We start from the raw sequence: 21,656 nt of genomic DNA, 5'->3' as shown, positions 1-21,656 counted from the left end.
GCCCGCTTGAACCCTGCCCTCCGCCCTTTGACCGCCAAGGAAAGAGGCGGCGCCACCACTCGTTCGCTCCCACTCAGCAGCGCCGGCTTCGGTAACATGGGGAAGGCGGAAGTGGCGCCTTCGGGCCGGTGGCTCTGGAGTCTCTGCTTAGGGCTAGGGCAGGCAGCTGGGCAGCGCTGAGTCCCCGCTTGCGGAGTGCTCTGCAGCCAGGCTCCGCGGTAGGAGACCGCGCTGGGGTTTCTCCTAACGCCGCAGTGGGCTGGAAACGGCGGCTGGGCCTCTCCCTCTTTTCTCCCCTCAGCCGCTGTAGTGAGGCGACCAGAGAACTGTAAGAGTGAGGGGAGGCCCGGCGGAGAACCGCTGGAGAGGTGGGGGTGGGCTTGGGTGGGGCGGAGCCGGTTTACCTCAGCAAGGACTCCCCTTTCCTACCTTCTGTAAACCGGAAATATTTTACGCCACTCGCTGTTACTCCTGCCCGCAGTAGAAATGAAATATAAAGTATTCAGTGCGTGGTTACCTCAGAGGATGTGGGGAAGCCCAGCGGGTATTTGTTAGTCAGGGAGAGTGCGACGTCCCTCTCTAGGTGGTTTGTCTGGTTGTTTAAAGGTTGTAGCCCTCCCAGTCTCCTCACCCCGGCTTTCAAAAAGGCTGAGTGGGGGAATGGAAGTCGTCTGCACAGAGAGGAGTGGGGTTGAAATAAAACACTCCTGTTTTAAACTAGGTTTATATGTTACGTTGCGTGTTAAGGATTCAAGTTTGTTTTGTGAGCCGCCCAGAGTGCTTCTGCTAATAGGCGGTGTAGAAATGTAATAAATAAATATGAAAGGTGTAGAAGACCACAGGGCTGTGACGGGAAGGAAAAATCAGTGATCTTGAAGGAATAAAGCCAGGTTAAGACATCTGGGCCAACTGTTGTTAGTCAGCTGGCCAAGGAATAGTTTGAGGCTTTTGACCATATATGTATCAAAGCTCTGTAGGGCTTTGGCGAGCCTCCCCACTCTTAAGTGTGCCTACTGCTGCAGTGGCTTACCTTTGTTGCTGTTTGAACACCCCTGTCCGGTACTATGTTGGCAGAGCAAGCCCAGAAGTGGTTCCCGACTCACGTACAGGTCACAGTCCTTCAGGCCAAAGATCTGAAGCCAAAGGGCAAAAGTGGCACTAATGATACATACACTATTATACAATTGGGAAAGGAGAAATACTCCACCTCAGTGGCGGAGAAGACCCTGGATCCCATATGGAAAGAAGAGGCCTCATTTGAATTGCCTGGATTGCTGATGGAAGGGAATTCTGAGAAATACATCCTCCACCTGATAGTCATGCACAGGTCCCTTGTCGGGCTTGATAAGTTTCTGGGACAAGTGGCAATAAATTTGAATGATATCTTTGAGGACAAGCTCAGAAGGAAAACGGAGTAAGTGTTTTCTTTTATATATATATATATATTGGAAATGTTAAAAAGTACCTTTTTTGCCTTAAAAGTTTTACCCCTTTCATCTTCATAAACTTTATGAATTCCCTACAATCCCTTATTTATAAGCTGGACAAAATTCACAGGTGTATGAGTGTATTTCATTTTGTTCTTTTCCATGGGCTCGTAGCTGTTTAGGATTTTGAAAGTTTGCACATCCAGACACAACTCATTGATGATGTGTGTTCATGCATTGCAATTATTTGCAAATAGTAGGTAGGGGGCCACCAGTGAATTGTGGGATGGAATTACTAGTCTGTCAATGGAAGGTATTTGGATAATACAGAGCAAGCTGTATAGGAGTTTTGGAACCAATATGTAAGACTTAAATGCAGTACAAAGAAATTTCCACCATTGTGTCTCTGTACTATAAAGTTCATCTTTCTGAAAATAGCAGTTTTAAAGAAACTAACTTAAAATATAGTAATTAAAACCTACTTTTCTGGTGTGCAGGCTCTCTATACCTATGCTTTTCCAATCACAAGTTTTCTGATCTTGTTATTCCATAACACATGAATGTTTGAATAGTTACATTCATCAGTATATGATCCCTTAGGAAATCCATCCATTTCATTACCATTTATGCATCAAGAGCTTGGAATTGTAATTCACAGTAGCAGGCACAATATAAGGTATGGTACCTAGGGCCTTAGGATATATTGAATCTCCCCTTCAAATGGTGGAGAAAGAGCTTCTAGTGGGAGGAAAATGGGTCATCTCCCCTAGCCCCAGGCCTGCTGGCACGAGACTGGCAGGGATAGGGATCTTTAGAGACTCCCACATCAGAGCATTCCAAATCTAAAGAATTTCCCTGTTAGCCACAATACTTCTTTTTCCAGATAAAGTTATATGCCTTGAAAATGTGAACTAATTTTTTGGGAGAGAAGCATAGAGGTTTCAGGAATTTTGTCATAAACAGAAATGTTATTTATTATTCAGTGCTCAGAAATCTCAAACTTCTAAAGTGGAGTACATCTTAAACTGACAGTGGGCTTGTTTGCATGACATGACAGCTGATTGTGGGTTATTTAACCCCGATGAGTCACAGTATATGCCAGTCACCATTTTGAGTAGGCAACCCCCAATCAGGGATTTGCTTTGTCATCTGAACCTGGCCTAATTGTGGGTTGCATATTCAAATTGTGCCTGGCATACATTATGGCTCACCGTGGCTTAAATAACTCATGGTGAGTCATAGTGTGTTGTGCAAAGCAGGTCAGCCTGGATTGCTCTGGTGGTATTCTGTAAGGCAGTCTTCCCCAACCTGGTGCCCACCACGCTGACTGATGATGGGAATTGTAGTCCAACAGATCAGGAGGGAACCAGTTTGGGAAAGGCTGCTATAAGGTAATTAGTTTGGGAAGAGCAGCTATAAGGTAAGCAAGAACATAGGAAGGTGCCTTAAACTAAGTCAAGCCATTGGTTCATTTAGGCTAGTATTGCCGATGCTGTCTGGCAGCAGTTCTCCAGGGTTTCAGGCGGGATTCTTTTCCTTGCCTTACCTGGGAAGCTGGGGATTGAACTTGGGACCTCCTGCATGCAAAGCATGTGCTCTATCACACTGTTCAGTCTGTTCAGTCATGGAGTTTCTCATGCAGAGACTACTGCACAAAATAGTTTATGGAACAATAATGAAATGAAATATTTAAGAAAGCGTAAAATGTATTATATAATATGTAAAAGTAGAATAAGGATGAAAACCAAGCTACTTTTTTTTTAGAAAGAAGTGATTCACTTTTTGTAAAGTGAGATTAAAACATCTCCAGACCAACTTTATAAACGTGTTAAAGTATATTTCAGAGACCTCACTCTCTCTCTCTCTCTCTCTCTCTCTCTCTCTCTCTCTCTCTCTCTCACACACACACACACACACACACACACACACACACACACACTACTTGAAACTAGGAGTGAGATCAAACTAGTCATGGAATGACAAATCAAGAATTACACCATACCTGCATCTACTGAGCTTCATTTTGACATCTTCATTCTCAAAAGGGATTATATTGCATGTTTTTGGTCCTCTTGATAATGGCTGAGGAGGTCATAACGGTGTTTGAAATTCAAACAGAATTGTATTTTGAACACAAGTACTGACCTTCACTGAAAATATCTCAATATTTAAGGGAGATAACAACCCTGTTTGGGCAAACATATCTTAGTTTAATAAGTAAAGATATGATCAAACCTTTTGCCTGCATGTAGGGATCCTTTTCTTCTTCCACGACGTGCTTGAATACAGTGCAGAAGTCTCTGGTTAACCATAGTTTCCATTTTGTCCAATCTGAAAACTGTTGTTAGCAGTTTTGGAACAACCCAGAATCCTCAACCAACTTCAGACTGTGGATTAGATTCAGACTTGTTCTGAAGCTGATAACCATAGTTTTCCGGTTTGTATGAAACAGGAAACTATGTTCAGTTAGAGATCTCCTGGTTTAATTGTGGCTCCTGCAATGGGTCTGTGTGCACAGGTTTATCTTGGCTCATAAGCTCAATAAGTCAGCCATATCTGTGAGTTTCAAATGGTGTTCTGGGGATTACTAGAGTTGCCTGGGAACATGGTTTGTGTTCACTGAGAGCCAATGTGGTGTAGTGCTTAGAGTGCTGGACTGATACCCTGGAGATCTGGTTTCTAGTCTCCACATGGCCATAACGCTCACTGGGTGACTTTGGGGCAGTAACTGACTCTTAGCCTAATCTATCTCACAGGGTTGTTGTGAAGATAAAATGGAGAAGAGAATCGTGTAAGAAACCTCCAAAGAAACCTTGGTTTCTTTGGAGGAAAAAAGCAGGATATATTAATATAAAAAGTAGGTATTAATAATAAAAATGGAGAAAATTTTCAGAAAGAGAGCTTTCCCATCATTACCAATCTTCCCCTGCAGTGTGCATCCACAAAATAATATTGGATTGACATTATTATTAATATTAATATTTATTACATTTGTATACTGCTCCATAGCCGAGGCTCTCTTGGCGGTTTACATGGGCTAGTGACAAAACTCATCAGGTCTTCCTGGTGTCCTGCATGAGTCTGCTCTGTACAACATGGGGCTCTGTGGCAGATGTGCAGGAATTCCTCAACAAGAAATCTTTGTGGAAAGAATTCCCCATTGCTACAATTGTGTTCTCTTCATCAGAAATTTGTTACCATTATGATGTGCAATATTTTCATGTTTTGACATAATTTACTAGAGATTAGCATTATGCTTGAACCATGTATTTAAAGCTAACATACTGTTTATACATGTCTTTTTTGTTAACCTCTTTGATAACAGACTTAGAGACCTCTACCACTTTTACTCCAAGTAGCACATCTATCAATCAGAAATGGCATTTTCTAAAAAAGAAACAAACAACCCCCTAAGGCAATATCTTTTGTTGGAAAACGCTCCACCTTGGTGACCTCTTGTTAAAAAGGGAGGTATATTGATTATGATGATGATTATCATCATCATAATCAAGGCTATGTATTCCCTTCACATGCAATGCCAACCTTTTTGTGCATTTTTTAAAAAAAACAATTTCATTCTTGGCTCTGCACTTCTCTCTAGCGCTGGAGCATTCATAACATAAATCAAAAGAGACAAAAAGAAAGAGAAATGGAAAAGAAGAATTTTGTCACCTTTTCACCAAGCTACCTATCCTGTTTCTTGTATTGGGATAAGATATTATCCCTGTGAAGACATTTGGAATGTACAAAGGGATTTGGATTGTGTTGGCTTTGTCCAACATCACCTGCTATTTGCATGTTAGATTGTGCTGTTATAATTGTGACCTTTGTAGACATGACAGTTGTGTGGTCATATTAAGTACCACAAGTGCATTGCAGAGATGGAAGTTGTACTTCCTTTAGGGATGCAAGAATGAGAGAAACTTAATAACTGTGCTATTTAGAAATTTGACGGGACAGGTGGAGGCAGGTAGCATATTGGTTTTTCAGATATAAATGATATCTGGCTGCATTGTATATCTGGTGCTTGTGAACAAGCATAACATTTTTGAAAATACGCCTTCCAGATTCTACTATTTAAATGGAAATTATGGACACACAGCTATTTTGAGCTATGAGCCCATAGTTCTAAAACAAAATTTGATACCTAACAATATAATCTTGATTTCTTTCAAAGCTGCTAATAAATATATATATTTCATTAAATATGTTTTCTTGCTTTTAGATGCATTTAGCAGACCTAGTGCATTAAAGCCAAAGTGACTTTCTAACATTGATATAACCTTAACTTTGCTTAGTTTAGGGATAAATGAGATCCAAATATTTGATGAAGTGTCTTTATTGGTAATATTTCTAGTTTTTAATATATTTAATAGTTTCCTCCTTCCAAAACAGCTGTACATATGGTTCTCTAAGAGACAGACTTCAGAGTCACTAGAGTATTGCAAAAAAGATATTTAATATTCTGCACAATGCTGAACCTTGTCGGCAATTCCCGTGTGTGTGTTTTTTCTTGTAAGAAAAATGAAGGATACCAGCTGATCTAGAATTCCTAGGAAGGCTTCAGAGCATGCAACATGCGGGCTTTTATCTGGGAGAAATGTGTTTGCCAGTCCATTGTGGCTTTAATGATGTATTTAGGCCACAGGCTAATAGCCTCTTGAACGTTAACACTTTTAAAGTTGATGTTGGTTGCACCTTAAAACAGCACATGCCTTTAAAAATAACCTGAGTGGTGAAGTTTCTTGAAGCAGAGGTATTATTAGAGGGCCTCTCTTAGCGTATATTTTAATATCTTCATTTTGGCACAAGATTTAAGAAACGAAAACAATGGCTAATATAGCTTGGCACATAAATATTTTTATTCCAGAATCTTTTCCCCTTTCATGAGTGTGAAAAATCATTAGCTGTTGAAAGAAAGAAGAAAGGGTTATTGAAATTGCTAGTTCAGATTTGGAGCAGGTGATGGTCTTCAAGGCTTCATTTACCATCATTGTGTTGTTGCACTAGGAACACCCAAACATTCATACTGCCTTTTTCTTGATTAGATATTGTTGAGGGTATCAGCATTTGATGGCATAAGGCTGGTTCACTAGTCTCTTCCGGGGAAAGAATACAATGGTGTCCTTCCGCCAGCAGAATGGTTACTTCTGGTAGATTAAATTTCCCCTCTCCCTGCAGTTTCCCAGTTCTGTTCCAGAGAGTTGGGGGAATGTTCCAGAGGGTTGGGGAAAATCCTCCAGAGCATATTTGGGGTTTGTGCAGGGGGCTGCAGCAAAGAAAAGGGGAAGGGAAATGACTCTTATGAAGGCAGATGTCCACTTGCATAACATTGGATTTAGCCCTTAATCTGCTATAAGCCTTTGAAGGACTCATTCTTCTCACTCTTTTTCTCAGCACAGATAGAATTATAAATGAACCAGATTATTACATGTTTATTTGGGTGATCAAGGAGATAACGCATTAGAACTGTTCTCAGAAATAATGGAGGTTTTTTAACAGTGGTCTGAGAGATACTGTATTCAAATAAAGCGGTACAGGCTGGTTGACATTGTCCATATTTGGAACATCCCCAAATTTCAATAAGCAACCAAGAACATGGATGTTATCATTCATACACACACACACACACACACACACACACACACACACACGCTGCATAAAGGAACCATCATAGAAATATTTCAGCACTCCTATTTTTCTTATTATAAATATAGTATGAAATTTTCTTAAGTGTTTTTGCTAAATATGGTTTCTTCAGCCACTGCTGTATAGATATGTGTGCGCACACCTACTTTTAAGAATTTGAAGCTTTTATTCATAAATGAAGATTTCATTAAATTTTATAGGATTTTTGTTTTAGGAGTCTAACATTACTGGTATGTAACTTTTTATATGGAAGATTGTAGACATGTGAATACATCTTTTCTGTATTTCTGTGCACTGGCAATGCCTCGTTCACACAAAATGATAAGCCAGAAGTCTGCAGAATCCTGGCTAATCGTTCACAAGCATGCTGCTGCGCACTGTCAGTTCACTCCAACCTATCTTCTCCTGCCAGCAGGAGCAGCTTCAATAACCAGGAACAGGCAAACAGCAAGAAAAATCTTAGTTTTGCATCCAACCACAACTCCTGACTAAGGTGTCGTAAGGTGACTTCAAACCCTTATTTCAAACTATGGCTTGTTAGGGGAGCAACAAACCAGGAGTCCCTGTTTGGATGCAATGGTAAGCTTTTGACTCAGGCTCATGAATGATAAGATAGGATTCTCCAGAATTCTGTCTCATTGTTTTTGTGTGGATGTGGCCATTTTTTAAATTGTCATACAGAAGATTTCAGGTTCAGTCCCTGGCATCTTCAGTTAAGACAGATACTCTGACTTGGCCCCCGTCTATATGACAGTGGGATAGCTCATTAAATAAAAACCCATTTTTTTCATTGATTCGAATGTAGGTAAAGAACATCACAGTTCAGCAGCAACAGCGATTTATTTCCTGAATTATTATTTTTTATAGTGAGTTCTTAATGTGCACAAGCGCATTATCCCATATACAGTGATGAAGAGTAGAAGCCAACGAAGCTCTAAATCTTATCTAATATAACACACAAACCGAGTGGGAGCGGGGATGACGATGAGGCTACAGAGGGAAAGGAAGGAGGCTGGCTGCCTGTTTCCCACTTTGTTCCCATTGCTCCTTGTAAGGAAATTCTAAGAAACAGCCTCCATGAACCTGGAGCAGGGTGGGGGAATGAGGCTACAGAGGGAAAGGAAATGAATTTGTATTAACAAGCTTTCTCTCTGGATCTCTGGATAGAGACTTCAAACTAAAATCGGCATGAACGAAGGAGGCAGTGGATTGGTGCAAAATCGGGGAATGGGCTAATCACGTTATCCTACCCTCAAAGCTCTGCCCACATGTCGAAATCCGACATAACTCCCCCAAAGACACACAGCCATAATGCAGTGCAAACTTGGACCTGATCTAAAAGTCGCGGTAAATCGTGAATGGAAATATGCATTATTGCAGTTAAAACTCAGCGCTGAGCCGAATGGATGGCTGCGTCATGTAATCTAAAACATGAATATGCGCATTTAGGTCGGGGTAAAGAAGCCACATAGACAAGCCCTTGGTATAAAGCAGCTTTTCTCTTTTCTGATGCGTTTCGTAGAGGTTCAAAGCTGTTTGTTTATTTCTGTGGTTCTATTAAATTGTAATATAGAACATGGAACTAAGATTGATGGTATGTAATACTTCAAGGCTAAAGCTATGTGCATTGTTGTTTTCCTGCCCTTTGCCAGTTCGCTAAGAACATTTCTGTCTAAAAAAACATTCATTGTCTCCATTCTCATTGTTCATATTCAGTAGTTCAAGAAGTTTATGTTTGTTCTTACTCATATTAGAAAAATCTATATACCACTTTGAAAAAGTTCCTAAGCATTGATTTTATTTCACATCCTACAATAGTGTGTGGAAAATTCATTACATCTGCATATGTTAACACTTACCTGCAAGGTTGCTGCTATAATCTTGTACTGGCTATATATAATTTGGGGCTGCCATAGTTAATAGCTATTTCTTTACAAAGTAACTTACTAAAACATAAAATAAGAATAATCTAGATTCCCTTGTAAAGTAAGGATTACATTGACTGGGTTCGCACAACACACCAATCCATTGTGGGTGACAAACCATGGTGGATTGTTGTATCGTGCAAACCTAGACTGATACCCTCAAATTTGTGGTTTGTTTGTGGGCAACAAACCACTCTTAACAAACCATGTCTTGTTTTAGGGATTGTCATACCCACATTGGGTTGGTTTGTTGTCTGAATCTTGCACTGCCAACCCATCATGGGTTGCAGGCATCAGCAAATGAACCACTTGGCAGGAGCGGCAGAAACCTCTGCTGCTCTTGCTGAGTGATTTTGCCCGTGCCGTAGTGCCATCCTCTCCACCGGGGCCCAAACAGCACTTTGGAGGGTCTGTCACTCATTAGGCAACTTTTTTTTTTGCTGCCCCCACCCCGGACATTTATGTGAAATGAGGCCTTTTATTAAAATGCGGACCTTGCAGAGCTAATATGTGAATGGTGCCACGGACACCCTGGGTGGGTTACGCAGACCACCAATTGGGAACCACTGGTTTAGAGCATTGAGAAAGAAAAATGCAGCAAGCAAAAGAATTGAGAACAGGGATAACAGGTTTAAGCTGTAATAGGAAGACAAATAATCAAAACATAATAAACAAAATATAATGAGGATTTTAGTAGAAATCTTTCAGTATTAGATTAAGAACAAATACCAGAAATATTGTGGAGAGATAACCAGCAAACCTTAGCTAGAAAAATAATGAGAACTTGGGGGCAAGAGGAGAGAATGAACAAGGATAATGCCCAAACTATTTACTTGATAAAATTGAAGAATGAATGATTAAGAAAAACCCTGCTGATCTGCATCAACCCATAGATGCATTTTGTTGAGCCTCCTGTCTGCCACAGATGGTCAGCAAGATGCTTCCTGTAAGATCAAACCAATAGCCATTGCCACTTATTTTCCAGTTGTTGCCTCTGAACCTGGAAGTTCTATTCGATATCATGGCTAATAAACATCGATAGATCTATGCTCCATGAGTGGTGCTACTTATAGAGAATAGGGGGAAGAAAGAGAGAGAAGGTAACTGAAGGTTTAGTGTGAATACAACAAGTTATGTTTTCTCCATATTAAATTTTAGTTAATATGGTATTTAAACATAATAGCTATAAGACAACTGGAAACAATGATAAAAACATAGGGGCAGGGGGAGGGAACAGAAAGATAGACCCAGATTTCATCAGTACAACAATGATAATGGAGACCAAAAGTAGAAAATACACAGTCCAGGAACTGAGTTCTGGGGGTGGGGGGTCCCAATAAAAAAGAAAATTGAGAAGTTATAATAGAAATGAAAGCCAAAAAAAACTGATAGCGCCAAATTTCTGCTCTATCCACCTGTCCAAAACAGTGATATTATGTTATGATACATCTATTGAAGACAATATCCCAAATCATTGATATGTAGATTATTATCTTCCTTGACTGATACACTCTCAATAGTTTTACATTTTTTCTAGTAGGATTAAATGCTGATAAACTAAGATATAGATTAAATTGCTAGGATTTTTTATAAAATGCTTCATAATTTATAGTGTGCTATATTTTCTTTTTAAGGTGGTTTAGTCTAGAGTCCAAACAAGGGAAAAGAACTAAAGACAGAGGAGAAATAAAAGTCAATATTCAGTTTATGAGAAACAACATGACAGCAAGTATGTTTGACCTCTCAATGAAGGACAGAACTAAATCTCCTTTTGCTAAACTAAAGGACAAAATGAAGGGTCGCAAGACTGATGGGACATTTTTGGATACATCCTCTGCAATCATACCAAGTACTCATATGCCAGAAATGAACACTGTAAGTTCTTTCATTGAAAAATCGAAACCAAAAAAGCCTTTTCTTTTGGGACCTCAGCGACTGTCTTCAGCTCATTCAATGTCTGATTTAATTGGGCCTCAGGTGACTTCAGAAAAAATTAAATCCGGCACAGTTGGCAACACATTCCTCTTCAGACGTCAGCTTGAGTCTGTTGGTTCTATGGATGAAAGTGGTAAGTAGAGTTTTCTTAATTGTTGGAGTTTGATGTGAGAAACTTTAGCAAATACCTGCTTGTTGTGCCCAACCTGATATTTTTGCACGCTTTACTCTAAAGGAATGTGTGGTTACAAAAGCTCACCGAGCAATGTACACTGATATAGCTACTATGCAAGCCAAATGGAGCAGTTCAGTACTGTATGTCAGCAGCAATTCCATTTCAATTAGTTTAACTCTCATGCCATATGATGTCTATGACCAACTTTGCTTCACGTTTATTTATTTAATTTTAAAAGATATATGTACTGTCCTTCAATTAGATTTTTTCAAAGTGGTTCACATCAATAAAATACAATAAAAACAATAATAAAATAATTAATGGCAGCATCAAACGATTTAAAGTAACTAGCAGAGATAAAATAATTTTATTGTTAAAAGGCCTTATAAAACCAAAATGTTTTAGAACTGTGTGTCTTTAAATTGTTAATCTGTTAATGTTGGCTGTTTCCAATGATGTGATCATGACTTGTTCCATTCTGCTGATGCGATATGGGTTTGTGTGTAGCACAGTGGATTATAACTGTATGCTAGCCATTTCCCCCCATTCAGGACACAAAAACAACAAATTAGGAAGGGAGCATATAATGTGGTTCCACATAAGGTCATGTTGCACAACATGTTTCCAAACTACAGCTCCCCAGATGCACTTTGATAGTATGCTCCTGCAAAAGCTCATATACACAGAAAGAGATCTCATATTAAAGGGGATCTCTCATCCAAATTCACGTAGACATCCAAATTTCCAAGTAAGTAATGAATTTGCTTGGGGTACATTTGCCCATCCTTAATCCTAACAATATATAGAGCACATCTTGAACCTTACCATTCCAGTATATTTCAATTGACTAATCTGTTTGTTGCTGTCCCTCCCTAACCCTCACTTAATAAGTGAGTTTAACCATATAAATATTGTATTTATAATATTGTATTGACAGAGGGAGTGTGTCCCTGCTGGTACTCTTGGACCTCTCAGCGGCTTTCGATACCATTGACCATGGTATCCTCTTGGATCGCCTGAGGGGATTGGGAATCGGGGGCACTGTCCTTCGGTGGTTCCAGTCCTACCTCTCGGGCAGGTTCCAGATGGTGATGCTTGGGGATAGCTGCTCCTCAAAAACGGAGCTGCTGTGCGGCGTACCGCAAGGTGCCATCCTTTCCCCAATGCTATTTAATATTTACATGAAACCGCTGGGAGAGATCATCCGGAGGCATGGGGCGGGGTACTATCAGTATGCTGATGACACCCAAATATATTTCTCTACGCCTTCGACAACAGCGTCAGCTAAGGATAGTGTGTCTCCTCTGAATGAATGCTTGGAGGCGGTAATGGGCTGGATGAGGAAAAACAAACTGAAGCTGAATCCAGACAAGACGGAGGTGCTCGCTGTCAAAGGCCATAACCTAGGTTCGGAGGTGTGTCAACTGGTTCTGGATGGGGTTACACTCCCCCTGAAAGACTGTGTTCGCAGCTTGAGGGTGCTTCTGGATCCGTCGCTCCAAATGACAGCCCAGATAGATGCGACGGCTAGGAGTGCCTACTATCAGCTTCAGCTGATACGCCAGCTGCGCCCCTTCCTAGAGTTGGAAGACCTAAAGACAGTCATGCACGCGCTGGTAACTTCGAGGCTCGACTTCTGTAATGCGCTCTACATGGGGCTACCTCTGTGCCTAGTCTGGAAACTTCAATTAGTCGAAAATATCGCAGCCAGGCTGGTCACTGGTACACCTAGGGGTGTCCACATTAAACCAGTTTTAAAATCTCTTCACTGACTGCCGATTAAGTTTCCGGGCGAAGTACAAAGTGTTGGTTATTACCTTTAAAGCCCTACATGGTTTGGGTCCAGGCTACCTGTGGGATCGCCTTCTCCCGTACAATCCGCCCCGCACACTCAGGTCCTCTGGGAAGAATCCACTTCAGCTAGCAAAAACTAGATTAACAACTGTTACCCAGAGGACCTTCTCTTCTGCTGCTCCCAGACTGGAATGGCCTGCCGGAGGAGATTTGTCAACTTGACAGTCTTTTCGAATTTAAAAAAGCAATAAAGACTTATCTTTTCCGGCAGGCCTATCCAGTGAAATTTTAGAATGTTTTCAGGATGTTTTAATCATGTATGGTATGTTTTAATTCGTTTTAATGTGTATTTTATATCATGTTTTTATACTGTTTGTTTTACACTTTGAATTGTTTTAGTTTTTGTGAACCGCCCAGGGAGCTTTGGCTATTGGGCGGTATAAAAATGCAATAAATAATAATAATAATATAGACAATTTCCCAAACTTTCAAATACTATTCATAACTGATGCGTGTGGGGCGAAGGTATCTTAGTCCACTTTTTATTTATAAGCAGACTTGCTGTGGTTAATAAATGAATCAACATTTCATAGTCGTTTGAATTTACCACCTCCTTTACATAACCAAACAAAACTATTAATTGGCTCCAAGTTAGCTCATAACCCATAATGTTCTCTCCACCAAGATTGATCATCAGGATTTCTCAATCTTGGGACAACCCCCCAAAATACAAATGATGTCTAACCTATTAGAGCCACATCTCTGGCATCTGCTGGCATCTCTGGCATCTGCTGAGACTTTAATGTGTCAAATACCATTTAAAAGACACATTTCATGACACTATTTTTAAAACCCAGACCTTTTATTTGTAAATACTGAAGATGAAACAGTTGTCCCATTGTTCTTACCAAATCACCATAAGGTCTTATCCTTCCCTGATAAATAGCACACTGAAGTTGAATTGTATACTGCTGCTTCCAAAACTGCCTATCTCCCCATCCTTGATCCCTTTGGGTCAAACTCCTCATTGTGATAAATTGCTTAGGGAAAGTTCAGTACTTAACTTTTTCCTAAGCAATAGCCAGGTCTGAGAAATACTGTAGTTGGCAGATCCTTATCCCTGAGCTGTCCATTCCATTATTATTGGAGCATGGTTGGCATACACCTGAGGGCCTATTGAAATTTTATCTACTAATTGTCGTCTGGGCTCTCTTCTGATCATATATATATATATATATATATATATCCTTTTATGACCTTATCTTTCTGTAGTTTCAAAGCAGATCCTATAAACACTGATGAATGTAGTGCAGTAGTTAGTGTCACTTTCTTAAATTACTTGTGGCAAGATTCCAGAGCCCTTTGCAACACATATAGATGTACAAGAAAACATAAGCATGGTATTTGGTTGGGAGAGTTAAGCATGGGCTCAGATTCTTCCTATCAATAAAACTTGAAAGTACCTAGCATTCACTGGATCATGTCCCATATTTTAAAAACAATTTAACAACTATTTGAATGAACTAGTATCTATTGTAATAAGTGCAGGTTACTCATGCAAACTGTTTGTGTGTATCACCAATTGTGATATCATCTCTCTGATTGTCTACTAATGACAAAATTGTTTGCAGGAAATCTAAAATCTCCACACAGACGGACATTAAGTGCAGATACAACTAAAGTGAACCAACTCGACAGCACAGTTGATGATAGTGACTCAGCTTTTGGAGCACAAAATGACCCTTTTACAAATGTGAGTGCTTCATTGCCTCAGAAGTTTGCCACATTGCCAAGGCAGAAGAATCCATTTGAAGAAAGTCCTGTATCATGGGACCAAAACATAGGTCTGTTTTCAAAACCTGTTGAAGTAAAAAAAGATGTTAAGAAAGAGAGAAAGGAAAAAGTTAGTCTTTTTGAGAGAGTGACTGGGAAAAAAGATAGTAAACGGTCAGATAGACTTAGCAATGGAGGATCAGATGGCTCCACTGACTTGAAATCACCCAGTGCTTTTGGAGAAAATCATCAGCACAGTTTTGATTTTGATTCAAGTAATCCCTTTACATCCAGCTTCAAGCCGACAAGTGTGCTGCCATCTTCTAGGTAAGTTATGTATTTATATATGATGTTTTGGGATCTGTTCTTTTTAATAAAAAATGAAATCAAGAGCATTTGAACATTTTTTCTTGCTTTATTTCACCAGTACTATGTTTTTTTTATTGTTTCTAATATTCTCAAAAGTATCATTTAAACGTAGATAAATAAAGCTCAGTTGTATGCCTTCCATACAAGAACTAATTGCACCTATAACTTACAGAATACTGTGAGCAACAAAGGAACATGTCCCATGTGTACCCCCTTCTGTTTTAAAATCAGCAAGAGAGTTTTGTGTGCCCCTATTATGAAAAGTTTAGAACAGTGTCTGTGAGATAGAGGACATTTTTCATTATGATGTTTGATGTTTTTGAAGTTTGATATCAAACTTCAAAAACAAACTTCTGGCAGCCACAGTCTCTACAAATGCAAATAGCTCATTAGAATTCAGTTCACACCTTTCTTGAAGATTAGGATTAAAAGACACAACATAACCCTAAAAAATACCATAGCCATGATGGCCATAAGAAAATCTAAAAGTTAGGACCTCCATTTTAATTTCTTTCTTTCTTTATTTATTTGCTGTACTTTTAAACCACCAAATAACTGGAGTTCTCTGTGTGATATACAATACATTAGAAATGTGTAGTACAAGTATTAAACCAAAGAAAAAACCCAGTACAGAATAAAATGACCTTTGGAGATTTTATTTTGGCCAAGCCTTTTGCTTTTTTTTTTTTAATAACTTGAAGAAGACAGAATTTAGCCATTCAGCAGTCGGACCCTACATTAGAGGGAGAGGATTATATACTTCCTGAAGCTGGGAGTTCATCTCTTTCAAGTAGTAGATAAAGGTATGCAATTTGGCTTCTATTTACTTTTTTTATTTAGTATAGCATGAACTAATTATCACTAATAAGACTGCCTAGTTTATCTCTACTTCAGTTTTCTACCAACCAAGGAAGTTGTCTGGTTTGCCCAAGATGAAGACAATTCTTAATTAATAGCTGGATTTTATTTTTTTCAAAAATGGAGGTTCTACTGCTGCCTTGTTATTCCCCATGGGCCCAGGGGCACTGAAATCTGAGACCTCACATCACTTGATACATCCCAATTTGAATGCCTGCAAACCCTCCACCACCACATTATCTTATGACTGACTATGCACACATCATGACTCCAACATCATCAGCATTTGTTCCTCCTACCTCACTCCACCCCTACTTTTTTGTAACATCTTGCCTGATGAAGAGATCTGGAGATCTTGAAAGCTTGCACATTTTGGGGACAGTTTGCCTAATAAAGGTACTGCACGAATATAGACTTTGAAAAATTACCCTATTACTACAAAAGGTCGTGCTGCTACCATGGTCTAACACAGGCTAATCCAGAACCTGGTCATCATCAATGACTAAAAATTGCCCCAAGGTAATTCATGTTCAGTGGAGTTTTTTCATATGCTGCTTGGGACTGTGGGCAATTTTTAGTTACCAGTTGTGATCAAGCTCTCTGTGAATGACAAGGCAGTTGTCCTTTTGTGATAATAGGGTTATGTTGTGTCTTTTAATCCTAATCCATATGTTTGAAAGTTTTCTCTTGCAAGCTATTTGATAGCCTTCATTAGTTTAATTGCACCCATTCATTATAGTGGCTTTCGAGAGGCTAATATGTAGCTATCTGGCATGGCAGTCCTGTATACTGAATATACCTAAGGACAAATGTCAACTTAAATATAAAAGTACTCCATAAAATAACTAGTTCTGTGTGCAACATTTCTATTAAAAATGTTTGTTTTTTAAGCTACACTACAGTAGGCTAATACACTGATGTGAAAATTTCTCAATTTACAGCACTTGACAGGTGCTAAAAGAAAAGCATCTTTAATTTTAATGTGTTGTTAGGCCCTCTTTAGAGGGATTGTGCAAGTTATTAACAAGGTCCTCTGAGACAGGAGACGGGTAATTAACAAGACCTACAGAAAGAGAGTTTGGGTAATTAACAAGCTCTTAGGCACTGGACACAGGGTAACAAATAGTCCAGTAGTTAAAGGCGACAGGTTGTTACTAGCATGATCATATGCCAGATTTGAGAATGTGAATAGATAGGTGTCTCAGTGAGGTGTCTAATTAGTATTTTTTTTATTACATATAAATTCTTTAGATTACGTTTCTGTGATATAACAGTCATAGTAATAGCAACATACACACCCATGAGATACCTTCTAAGATTGAATTTTCATTTAAAAAATTGGCAGTAAGTGTAGTGCCCTTTACAAAGGTTATTAGGGAGAAAAAATATGAAAATGACATATAAGGAAAATAGCATTATAATGAGGCGAATTATGTTTGGATGAGAGATGCATACATAATTCACTCTTGGATAACATAATGAGCTAAGTGTGCCAAACGTTTGAGTAGATGTAACTTTAATGTAGGTGAAAAGATCACACTCCAGAACTTAGGTGCCTTTCTCTTCCACTGCAGGATGGGGATGTGTAAAAGCATATTCTGAGCTGTTCTTGGGATACCTAAAAGGTTACTTCCCTGATTTGTTTTCCTGCCTTGAGTAATACTAAAGGCCCTTTGATACTGGAATTAGCTGAAATGAGGGCAGGACTCAAGGACGTAATTTCCCTGAAAGTCTCATGTGGGCATCCCTTGACTGGCCCTCAAGGCCCTGCAGCCTCATAGTGCCTTCCCCAAACTCCTCTCTTCCTTCCCAGCCACCGCTGATGACAATGACTTTTTTTCCTGCTCCTTTCCTGCTCAGTGACCAAAATAGAATACAAAGAACAAACTAGCCCATGGTACTCTGTAGTTTCTCTGGGCATCATTAGATGAGTGTTTTATTGCACACTTGTTACTGGGCACTCATGGATTTTCGCTGGTCCTATTCACAGTGTTGTCTGGACCCATGCACCTCCTGCCCCTTCTAGCCTCACTACAAAAAAAACCCAGTAAAACCGAATTATTTTTGAAACGGAACTTCCTGCTATCTTCTGCTGTGTGGAGGAGAAGCAGTGTGATCAAAACAGCCCAATGAATGGGCCGTGTGCACGTTGTTTATGGGGGACAAAAGTGCGGGTGGAGAAGCAACGGTAAGAAAATGCGATTTTCCCCTGTGTGGTGACACTCTAAAACAAATCTTTGAGAAACTGCAATACAGAGGGCTAGACCATCTTTTAGTGTTCTAACACACTGCACTCTATGCTTTCTTTCACAACGTGATAGTGAAAACATGGAATACAGTGGGTGAGTACGCTCTGTAACTTCTCACTCAAGGAACCACAAAGAAAAGCAGGCTAGAGCAGCTTCCTCTTCTTTCAGAGAGAGGCAGGTTGTCTCTCTCTAGGGAAGGGAGATACAGTTGGCTTAACCTGTAAAAGGGTAATGGAAAGTGAAGTGGGGGTGGTAGTCTCTTTGTTAATATAGGACGGGGGAGATGTATGTGTATATAAGAGAGGGAGAGATAGTGAGTGTGTGCATGAGAGAGAGACATAGTGAATGGAAGGAAGGCTGTGTGTGTGTGAGAGAGAGAGAGGAGGGCGGGGGGAAGGAGGGCCCACTGCCAGTTTGGATCTGCCCACCACTGTCTATGGTCACATCCAAAGCCAGTATGCAGTCTCTGACCCACTGCCTGCCTTTACATGCAGTCCTCTAGAGTAAAAAATGTTGCCCACGTCTGCTCAAGGAAGTTGTCCTTAATTGGAGGTGGGAGCTGGGTTCAGCTGGGATTATGTAGTTTCATTGAAATAAATGGGATTTATGTGCATATAAATGAATGTAGGATTTAGGCATTTTCCCATAGGTAATAATTGGAGATATATTCAAAATATAATATGCTGAATGTCTAGTAGAGAGAATACAATCAGTTCCTGTTTAGCTGTAAGTAAAACAAAGAAAGGAAAGGAACCTCTCATGCAAGCACTGAGTCATTAATGAGTCTTGGAGGGACGCCAGCTTTCGCTGACGTTTTCTTGGCAGGCCTTATAGCGGGGTGGTTTGCCGTTGCCTTCCCCGGCCATTATTACCTTTCCCCCAGCTAACTGGGTACTCATTTTACCAACCTCGGGAGGATGGAAGGCTGAGTCGACCCGAGCTGGCTGCCTGAAACCAGCTTCCGCTGGGATCGAACAGGCCGTGGGGAGAGTTTCAGCTGCAGAAACTGGTGCTTTACCGGTCTGCGCCACACGAGGCTCTTAAGTAAAACAAACATCTTGTATTTTCTTTTACTTTTTCTTACTGCCCAATGTAGAATCTAGGGAAATTCAGTGTGAAATCTTGTACATCCTTGACACCCCACCCACCCCAGAATATAGATCTGTAGCATGTCTTACAATATGTGGGGATTTCTCCTTACCTGATGACACATCTGAAAATCAAAGGATAGGAAATAGAGAGTGAAAGCAGGAAGACATTCACCGTCCTGTTTTTATCTGCAGTTTCAATCATTTGTTAACAGAGGATGGAAAATTACTTCAGCTCCCATAACCCCCAGTTAGCATAGCCAATAATTAAGAATGCTGGGAATTATAGTTCAAAATATCTGGCAGAGGATTTATGCTTCCCCAACCATTTTTGGCTGAAATTTCCTGTGGGGGAGGGTTATAAAATGGAGGGGGGGGAACCCTCTCCATTGCTACCAATACAGCTTTCTTTTTTAATACCCCCCTCCGGGTGTTTGTGTATGGAATTCCACACACACATGCCCCCCAAAAATTGTGGGTGGGAGAAGCTGAAATCCGCCTCTCCGAGAGTGCCATGTTTCCAATCTAAATCAGGCCATGTATGTTTACAGGAGAGTAGAAAAAGCTAAAAGTATAGCTCTTCTATGTATGCTTTAACGACCATTTAGTTTGAGCCCTAGCCTGTCTGGTTAGAACTTAGTTGTAGAGGCATTATTACTTGCTTTCTATCTTTTCTTCCCCTCTCCCAAGACTAGCCTTAGTTCTGTATGGTAGTATCCAATGTTAGTCCTATGTAGACTTAAGTTAGTCATCACTGACATCATAATTCACTTCAGTCTGCTCTACATAGGACTAACATGGGATACTACCCTCAGGTTAGGTTTTGAATCAAGTTTTGTGTTCTCTCTTTTACTGTTATAGAGTGTCAGTATTATATATTATTGTACCTTACTGTCCTGTCTCAGTGTATTCTTTGTAGTGTGTGTTTGTGTTGGTCTCTTAATTTGTGTGTGTTGTGTGTAAAAGTTGCTGCTGTGACCTTGTATGCAGACAAGCACTCACTTTTATTAAACATAAAATGTTTAATAAATAAACATAAAATGTTTATTAAAATGTTTATAACACATTTGTACACTTTGAAAGCAGTTGGTGGTGGTACAGCACATGGTGCCCCTAGGCAGAGGTAGCAACAGAGATGCTGTTGTCACAGCCCATGCTCAGCTGAGTCTCTCCCACCCACCCCCAGCCCCGACACATTAATGTCCAGTCTCTGTAGGCAGGAACAAATTGGAGCTGACACAGAAGCTTTACCCTAACTCAAAGGCTGCTGCCAGTATGAGCCAACCCATTCCCACTGCAAGGAAGGCTCTTTTTTGTAGAGGGAGCAGCCAGCAGCAGCACTGAACTGCTGGTGGCCACTCCAGTGGAAGAAGAAAGTGAGGGAATCTTGCCAGACACTGACATCCTTGATATGCTCCCTGATGGCACAGAAGGAGGATATTTTTACAGCACTACCTGGAAAAGGCAGCAGGGCTTCTGTGGTGAGTGCTAGGGAGTGCTGGGTCTTCTCCAGAGTTATTCCTGTGGACACAAAATTTAGGCAGTGATTCGGGGTTGCCATAAAAGAGTGGCATTGGATCCCTTTGAGATGGCAAGATATACCTTTCACTGCAGGAAAGAACTAAGCAGAGGGAAGAACACTGGGCATTATACCACTACTAGTCTGCTCCTGCATTTGAGAAGGCAACACTATTCTGTCCTGCTAGAGTCAGAGAAGTCAGGTGTTAAGGGGAGAGGGGAAAGCAGGCCAAACAGAGCATGAGGAGCCAACTCCCCTTCTAAGGAACAGTTTAGTCAGGTCATTTTGGAGAACATGGGGTAGTAGAGTGTGGGACTACGAGATGGTGGTTTCCAACATGACCACAGACTACCAACTGCACTGGTGACTTATTGGTGTTTGACAACCAACCATTCAGCCTGGTTGGATTCAAGCACCTGATGGAGCTCATAGTCTCATACTACTAGCTGTTGCCCCACACCTCCTTCAGCAGGATAGTGATGCCCTCCCTGTATTGGTCATCCAGGGAGAAAGTGTTGGCTCAGCTGTAGAGGACAGAGCTGCAGAACTTCTTATATCTGAAACAGCCAGGAAGAAATGGATGCCTATCTCCCAAAAAATCTACAAAAAATTGTCCATGGCCTAAAAATGTCTTCACTTGCAGAATCAACCACAAGACAATTATGGAGTGTTCCTTCATAAGTTCATTTACAAATGTCATTAGAAAAATGGTCTACTATCTCTTCACATAGCTTTTACTCTAAGGGTAAACTACCATTTGGGATTTTTCCTTTTCAACATGTATGCAGTGTCCTGCCTGAAGCATCCCCTCTTGTCGCTTCACCTCCAATGCTGTCAAACAACTGATCTATGCCAGTGATTATCAATACAATCACTGGGGATGGTGAGAATGAAT

At 40.4% G+C, this 21,656-nt stretch overlaps 1 protein-coding gene across 2 annotated transcripts in view; it reads left to right on the top strand.

The window, feature by feature from the left end:
- Nucleotides 1-400: 400 nt before the first annotated feature.
- The window catches only part of RAB11FIP2 (RAB11 family interacting protein 2), a 39,209-nt gene continuing 17,953 nt past the window's right edge, over nucleotides 401-21,656 (top strand). The window contains exons 1-4 of one of the 2 annotated variants that reach the window (XM_063132712.1): nucleotides 401-1,414; nucleotides 10,636-10,876; nucleotides 10,979-11,069; nucleotides 14,537-15,005. In XM_063132712.1, the coding sequence (XP_062988782.1) occupies nucleotides 1,065-1,414; nucleotides 10,636-10,876; nucleotides 10,979-11,069; nucleotides 14,537-15,005 (1,151 nt within the window). In that variant the 5' untranslated portion in view covers nucleotides 401-1,064. Of the gene's footprint in view, nucleotides 1,415-10,635; nucleotides 11,070-14,536; nucleotides 15,006-21,656 lie in introns of both variants that reach the window. The other variant, XM_063132711.1, reaches the window with a different exon arrangement.

Source organism: Elgaria multicarinata, chromosome 8, assembly GCF_023053635.1.
Source record: "Elgaria multicarinata webbii isolate HBS135686 ecotype San Diego chromosome 8, rElgMul1.1.pri, whole genome shotgun sequence".
Taxonomy (NCBI): Eukaryota; Metazoa; Chordata; class Lepidosauria; order Squamata; family Anguidae; genus Elgaria; species Elgaria multicarinata.
This window is presented reverse-complemented; position numbering and strand designations above follow the sequence as displayed.